Consider the following 8450-nt stretch of genomic DNA (forward strand, 5'->3'; position numbering starts at 1 on the left):
GATTTTCTTCTGTCACAGAGTAACTCAGTTCACTTGACAAGGCCAAACGTGAGCCAAAAATTAATGGCTCTTGCAACAGCCAGTACAAAGAGTTCACAGTCCGCTCCTTTGGAGTGTCTAACAAGACCCACACTTTAAAAAGATTCCTATAAAAAACAGGAAACTTTCAACTTTTGAGGATCTAGCCAAAATATGACTCTATCCAATCCCAGGCCTTCAAACCCTCTCAATATAGAGAAAGCTGCTTTCTTCCAGTTTGAGTTCTCTGAGCTTGTTAAAAGTCTTTGCATGAACTGATTCCTGAAAGCAGCTGTTCGACTTCGTAGATGTACCAGTCCAAACCCTCCTTCTTCTTTAGGAAGGTACAGTACACTTTTTGGTACCCAGTGCAACTTGTCCCAAAAGAAATCCACTAAACATGACTGAATCTTAGATAAAATATCTACTGGGGGATCTATGCAACTTAAACAATGCCAGAGAGTAGAGGCAACTAAATTATTTATAACCAAAAGTCGTCCTTTATATGACATCTTGGGAACTAGAAACTTCCACCTATCGAGGCAACCTTTTAAACCTTCTGAAAAGCACCTTAAAAATTTTCTTTAACAGCATTCTCATTGCCTAAAAAGACACCCAAGTATTTAAAACTATCTCTGGTCCATTTCAGACCAGCTGGTCAAATGGGTTCACCATGTAACCAACTCCCAGCAATTATAGCTTCACTCTTTTGCCAGTTTATTTTTGCAAAGGAGACATGTCTAACATCATATTTACATCATTTTGATTACTAATTAACACTATCACATCATCAGTGTCACGAATCCGGTCCATGAACTTCTATCTTCTATTTCATTTTTTGTTACCTCCAAGAGCTCTAAGTTTAACTAAATCGTCTTCTAATTTTCTTATTGACCTAATCTTATCCTTTGTGACGTTGTGAGTATATTGTTGACAAAGTTGTTTAGTTTGAACTCTAAAAAAATCCCACCACTGCTGCAAAGTTTGAAAGGAAGACTTTATTAATTTTACATTAACCCAAAAAGCCTTAAAAACATCCTTAAAATGTTTATCACCTAACAGTGTGCTGTTAAAATGCCAATAGGCACTTTTTGGTTTTACACAGTCAAAAAACATCTCACATTTCACAAGACTGTGATCATAAAAACAAACTGGAATAATTGAACACTCTTCGAAAAAATTAATTTGATGTTTAAAACCATAAAATCTATCTAACCTAGCTAAAGATAACTGCCCTTACGAAAAATATTCTTTATTCAAGTGTGCTATTAGTATACTTCTTTTAAACAAAAAATAGGAAAGTATACTTTTAGTCTGCTTTTTATGTACTTCTCAGACATGGGCTTTATGTACCTCTCAGAAATACACTTAAAATGACATTTAAGTATACTTGAACTAAATATATTTTAGATATAATTGTGCTCCTAGAATTCGTGTTTTCATTGTTATACTGTAGGAATCTTCAGGATCACAATCACTTAACACTTTACACCAGGGGTCTCAAATTGCCGGCCCGCGGGCCCTTTACGGCCCCCCCTCCCCCTCCACCCGGCCCGCAACTGATGTCAAAAATAAAACATAATCCGGCCCGCTAAATTATTATTATTATTATTACTATTATTATTATTTTCTAGTTGTCTCGTACCATATTCCATATTCAAAAGAATGACATGATTCTATAAAAAAATAAAAAAAAATAAAAAACGCGAATGCAGGCAGATTTGAAGATAGCTGGTTTCGGGGCTTTCGTAGTTTCTGATATGCAAAGAAAAAGTCGCCGTTCTAAAGGAATATAATTTCAAGCGTCATTACTCAACTAAACATGGAGAACAGTATGAAAAGTACCAGGAAGACGAGAGAAAAAGACGAGCCATGCAGTTGCAGAGAGAGCTAACATCCCAGCAAAACCTTTTCCATAAAGCCAAAAAGAAATGCTGATGCTGCAGTTGAAGCAAGTTATGTGGTGAGTGAGTTGATCGCTAAGCGGGAAAGCCATTCACAGAAGGGCAGTTTATAAAGGATTGCATGCAGAAAGTCGCTGATATTCTTTGTCCAGAAAAGAAAAACTTGTTTAACTCTCTTTGTCGTCAAACACAGTAACAGAGCGGATCAGCGAGTTATCGAGTGACATTTATGATCAGTTATGCAGCAAATCTAAAGTTTTCACTGCATACTCTGTGGCGCTTGAAGAAAGCACAGACATAACTGACAGTGCTCAGCTAGCAATTTTCATCAGGGGTATTAATGACCAGTTTGAAGTGACAGAAGAGTTGCTGAGTTTGTGTCCAATGCATGGCCGTACCACAGCCAAAGATATATTTCAGCAGCTGTGTGACGCAATTGAGCGCGCTGGTTTGCCGTGGAACAGGCTGGTCGGCATTACCACTGATGGCGCCCCGTCTATGACTGGGGAAAAAAATGGACTGGTAGCACTAGTACAAAGTAAGTTAGAAGAGGAAAATGCAGATCCAGCAGTAGTTCTGCACTGCATTATTCACCAACAGGCACTGTGCAGCAAATGCTTGAAATATGAACATCTCATGTCTGTTGTCCTGAAATGTATCAATTACATCAGGGCGGAGTTTACAGCACCGCCAGTTTCGAGCCTTTTTAGAAGAAATTGAGTCAACATATGGTGATGTGCTTTATTTTACTGAGGTGCGCTGGCTCAGCAGGGGGGATGTCCTGAAGAGATTCTTTGAGTTAAGAGCAGAGGTGAAGAGATTCATGGAAGATGGCAGAATGGATGTTCCTGAATTTAATGATCCTAAATGGGTCATGGATCTTGCATTCTTAGTTGACATAACACAGGAGCTGAACGTCCTTAACCTGAAGCTCCAGGGCCCAGGTCAGCTCATCACAGCAGCCTATGAAAGTGTGAAAGCCTTCTCCACAAAACTAAAATTGTGGAAAACTCAGCTTTCTGCAAAAAACCTCAGTCATTTCCCAACATGCAGATCTCTTGTGGAGGAGGGCACAGCATTCAATGGTGATGAAAGCAGACAAGACTGGACAGTTTTTGAGAGAATTACCTCCATGCTTCCCAGAGCTGTCCAAAGTGTTCACTCGGGTAATGTGCTTTTTTGGAAGCACATATCTTTGTGGGAAACTTTTCTCAAATATGAACTTCAATAAATGCAAGTACAGGTCCAGGCTTAGTGATGCCCATCTTGAAGCTGTACTCAGAGTTTCAACTGTGACCTCCATCAGGGCAAACGTGGCTCAGTTGTGTGAGCAGAAGCGCTGCCAGGTGTCTGGCAAGAAATAGAATAGTGTACAAATGTATTCAGGGTTTGCATTTGTTCAGTGCAATGTTGTTAGTTGAGTGCAAGGTTTTAAGTTAAGTTAAAATAAAGTAAGGGAAAAATATTTGCACTACCTGTTAAAAACAAATATATACTGTTATAACAACGATAGAGACACTGCTGTTTACATTTTTTGTTAAGTTTGACAAAAATATTTTAGCAATGGAACTTGAAGTAAATTAGAAATAATGTTAAGTAAACTTTCAGAAATGTTCCGCTTTCTTGTTGTGCTTGAATGTTAAAATGGCCCTCCTATGAGGTGTCAATCACAGCAATGGCCCCCAGCCAATTTGAGTTTGAGACCCCTGCTTTAATTACTGCCTCAATTCGGCGTGGCATGGAGGTGATCAGTTTGTGGCACTGCTGAGATGGTATGGAAGCCCAGGTTTCTTTGACAGTGGCCTTCAGCTCATCTGCATTTTTTGTGGTCTCTTGTTTCTCATTTTCCTCTTGACAATACCCCATAGATTCTCTATGGGCTTCAGGTCTGGTGAGTCTGCTGGCCAGTCAAGCACACCAACACCATGGTCATTTAACCAACTTTTGGTGCTTTTGGCAGTGTTGGCAATCCTGCTCTAAAAGGAAATCAGCATTTTCAAAAAGCTGGTCAGCAGAAGGAAGCATGAAGTGCTCCAAAATTTCTTGGTAAATGGGTGCAGTGACGTTGGTTTTCAAAAAACACAATGGACCAACACCAGCAGATGACATTGCACCCCAAATCATCACAGACTGTGGAAACTTAACACTGGACTTCAAGCAACTTGGGCTATGAGCTTCTCCACCCTTCCTCCAGACTCTAGGACCTTGGTTTCCAAATGAAATACAAAACTTGCTCTCATCTGAAAAGAGGACTTTGGACCACTGGGCAACAGTCCAGTTCTTCTTCTCCTTAGCCCAGGTAAGACGCCTCTGACATTGTCTGTGGTTCAGGAGTGGCTTAACAAGAGGAATACGACAACTATAGCCAAATTCTTTGACACGTCTGTGTGTGGTGGCTCTTGATGCCTTGACCCCAGCCTCAGTCCATTCCTTGTGAAGTTCACTCAAATTCTTGAATCGATTTTGCTTGACAATCCTCATAAGGCTGCGGTTCTCTCGGTTGGTTGTGCATGTTTTTCTTCCACACTTTTTCCTTCCACTCAACATTCTGTTAACATGCTTGGATACAGCACTCTGTGAACAGTCAGCTTCTTTGGCAATGAATGTTTGTGGCTTACCCTCCTTGTGAAGGGTGTCAATGATTGTCTAATGGACAACTGTCAGATCAGCAGTCTTTCCCATGATTGAGTAAAAAATCCTCAATTTTGACTCTTCTCATGTTTTTTGTCACCTTTAAAAAATGCTTAATGTCATCTACATTATATACTTGACTAGAAAAGCCGCTCCCAGGCAAACTACCCATGAAGCTGCATTCTGACCCCTCACCCTCACTGTCCGTATCAGTCTGACTAACTTCCTGAACATCATTTTTTTTCGTCGGCTTACTAGCATGTCGTTCCATTGACTTCCTTTTTTGCGGTGCTTTAAAAGAATAATCATCCAATTCAAGTACCGATCCACCCAAATTCTGGTCCATCAACATCTGTTCTCCAGAATCCACCACATTGTAGCTATCTTCTGATTCTACCAAAGGGACTATTATCGGTTCTTATCAACAACCAACACTTTCTTCACACTTGTAACTAGTTTTGTCGGTGTCACCTCATTATTTTGCTCCGCATCTTCAGCGCGAGCTACACTAAGCCCCGGTACCTCCGCATCAACCGTAGATTCATTCTGCACTACTCCAACACTAGTATTAGCGGCGTTTGACTCGACCCTTTTATCAGTTTGAGCCTCTTTCCTAGGACAATCACGTACAAGATGTCCATTTTCTTTACACCCGAAACATTTCATTGAATTCGTTGTGACATAAGTCACATAATTGAAACTTTCATGACTAAAATTTAAAGTCAAATCCAACTCTTCAGTGTTGTCTTTTAAAATCATATAGACATAGCGTCGGAAGGACACCACATGTTTCAGCAGGGAAGACTTGCTCCCAATTGCAATAATTTTTATTGTCGAAACTAATTTGCCATAACGCGACAGCATTTCCGCCACAACCTCATTTGTTATAAATGGAGGCACATTCGATAACGTTACACGTTTCGACGGGGCTGAAAGGGGAAGCACCCGAGTAAAACTTCCATTAATTTCTACACCTGTTTCCACCAGTTGATTTGCCAATTCAATCGTCTTAACAAATATAACAACAGCACTATTCATCCTTGAGGCTGACAAAATATTCTCACAACCAATTAACGTACCTACAGCCAAACTACATTCCTCCACTCCAAACACTGAATCAATTTTGACCGCATGCCGTAAGTGGCTAAAGCTCTCCTTCCCTGGAAACGCCATGCTCCCAGTTTAAAAACTGGGAGCAAAGAACCCAACACTTCAACCACTTCACCACTAAATACAAAAACAAAAACAAACAAAATATATATATATATATATAGAGAGAGAGAGAGAGAGAGAGAGAGAGAGAGAGAGGCTCTACATAAGAGTGGCTTAATATTATGTAATGAAAAAAGGTGGCAGGTGGCACTCAAAATGGCTTACTGAAAAATATTAAAATGCATACACAAAGATTAATAATTTTTATGTCAGTTTTATTATAGCTATATATTAATTAATTATCAGTTCATTAATTATGCAAAAGTGATTAAAAACGATACTATTTAATCTCAGGTTAAAGGAAACAAATGCCTGAGTTTGGTGCAAACTGTGCCACTAAAATTTAAATGTTTTCAGGATGTGGTCAGAAGTGAACATTACACTGTTCCTATGTGAAGCACACACCCCACCCACAAACAGCTTACACACGCACAAGATTCTGCAAGTAAAATATCATGAACATGACTTTCAGAAGACAACGAGTAAAGGAATAAGCATCATGTCTGTGAAAGGGGACTTCACAATCCATTCCACAGAAGTCAATAGTACAGGCAGTAATCAAAGGTACACTGATTTGCATCTTACACTTTCTTACTGGAGGGGTTAAGTCTCCAATCTTGATAATAATAATAATAATTTTTGTTCTGCAGCATATGCTTTAGTATCATGTGAGTTGGTAGGTTAGCTTGTGTGTTTCCAACCAACCTGCTCAGAATTTTTATTTGTTTGTGCGACATAATTTTTTGTTATTGACCAGTAAGATTAAAAATGCATTCTGTGGCTAAACATGAATTATTGCAGGAGTCAATTAATATGATTAATTTAAAAATGAGTCAAACATGACCCAAGTCAAACATTGTTGTTCAACCATGCATGTATGCAGGGACAGCAAAGGGCATTTTGTTTTACAACTACTCATGCTACAGTACATTTACAACAATTATTGAAGTTTTTAGAATTCAATGGCTGAATTTTCTTGTATTGATAAAGGAGTACTAAAGCAATTGACATCTGTTTCTACATTGGCCAGTTGCTTCAGAGATGTTGGAGGAGGGAATCAGTTTCTTACTCTTCTCTCCAAAACAGTTGTTCAGGTCACATTTAGCACTGATATGTGTGATTAGTTTTATAAACTGCAGCTCTTTAATGGGTGGTGGCTTTGTCTGTGGTCTTTTTTAGTGGAAACAGGATCTTCAAGCTGAATATTGGGTTTTGCTGTGGTAGTTCTGTGTTATTTGAAAACAGTCCTTCTTAGTGCTTGATGGTCCCTATTAGGGATGGGAAGATTCCCCGATTCGCTTGGTGCATCGGCATAAAAAGTTAACGATACGATACATCGGTTTAAAAAGTGTGCATCGGCTACAAGCGGTCATTTATATCGCGATGCATCGTATCTAACATATTTGCATTGGTAAAAACAGTTTCATTTATATATAATTACTAGTGGATGTGCTATACTTTTATTATTTAGAAAGTGACCAATAATCTGTGATCTATGTATTTGATGGTCAAGCGCATTCTTTCATCACTGCTGCTGCTGCGTGAATATGACGCATCACAACACCACAGAGACCTGAGGAAAAACTTGGATTAAAGTCCAAAACCTGACTTGAAATAACCTAACAAATCAATCGGGGCTAAAGAGGTTCCATTAACGACAAATTAAATTCACACTAATTTGAGCACGCTTATTCTTAAGCAGACCTTACTCGATCATGGATCAAATCGATCCACAATGACAAAAAGCGAATATATCTGTGCTGTTTAATGCATTTGAGATGTTGTGTTGGTATATTTTTCATCTGTAAATGTTAGATAGTCATGCAAACATATCCATATTGCTGTTAGGAGTGGGCAATACATGCGAGCGCAACGAGCACATCTGCACGCATGCGCGCTAAACAGACAGAGCGCAATCGAATAGGAGCGCAATAATTCTGAGTAAAATATACATTTAGATTAAAAAAATGTTTTTGGACATTAAATGTGTCTTTTGTAGAATTATAAACCTACATATAAAGTGTATTTTTATGATAGCAGTAACTGTAAATGGACTATTGTAATAGGTAAATTAAATGTAATCTAGTAGGCTACAGTACTAATTACTAAGCTCAAATGAGTTAATGTGTGTTTCTTATAGCAGTTAAAATGTTTTGAGCACCTTTTTAATTCAGTGATTTTAACTTTTAATTGAGTTATTTTAATGCTTTAAAGAGCAATTTTTGATTGTAATTAGGGCTGCAACTAAAGATTATTTTAATAATCGATTAATCTTTCGATTATTTTTTCGATTAATCGATGAATCGGATAAAAAACAAAAAAGCAAGAAAAGCATTCATTTCCAACCCTTTATTCAAAAACAGAACTAAAACCTTTAGAAAGTGCACAAACATTTTGCTCCTTGAACATCCCTGAGCTGTTATAATAATAATAATAATAAAATAAAATAAAAATGGACTTACACAAAAAACATACACATGTATGCTTTACATCTGCCAAATATATAGACTTTTTTTAAAAATAAAGTGCCACCTGAGCTGCCAGAACAATAAATAATTTATAAAAAATAAAGAACAATACAAATCAGAAAATTTAACAGGATTTGTTTGAATGTCCGAACTTGTTCTCTACACTACACTGCAGACGCACACACTCGCAGACGCACACACTCGCAGATGCACACAC

At 38.2% G+C, this 8450-nt stretch overlaps 2 protein-coding genes across 18 annotated transcripts in view; one reads left to right on the forward strand and one right to left on the reverse strand.

The window, feature by feature from the left end:
• Positions 1-8450, reverse strand: part of caska (calcium/calmodulin-dependent serine protein kinase a) — a 196313-nt gene that overhangs the window by 38925 nt on the left and 148938 nt on the right. The window lies entirely within an intron of this gene.
• The window catches only part of gpr82 (G protein-coupled receptor 82), an 8525-nt gene continuing 6330 nt past the window's right edge, over positions 6256-8450 (forward strand). For both annotated transcript variants that reach the window (XM_016251282.1, XM_016251283.1), the window contains exon 1: positions 6256-6329. In XM_016251282.1, coding sequence (XP_016106768.1) covers positions 6265-6329 — 65 coding nt within the window. In that variant the 5' untranslated portion in view covers positions 6256-6264. The remainder of the gene's footprint in view (positions 6330-8450) is intronic.

The sequence above is a fragment of the Sinocyclocheilus grahami genome, unplaced genomic scaffold (genome assembly GCF_001515645.1).
Source record: "Sinocyclocheilus grahami isolate Dianchi unplaced genomic scaffold, SAMN03320097.WGS_v1.1 scaffold1036.1, whole genome shotgun sequence".
Lineage (NCBI taxonomy): Eukaryota > Metazoa > Chordata > Actinopteri > Cypriniformes > Cyprinidae > Sinocyclocheilus > Sinocyclocheilus grahami.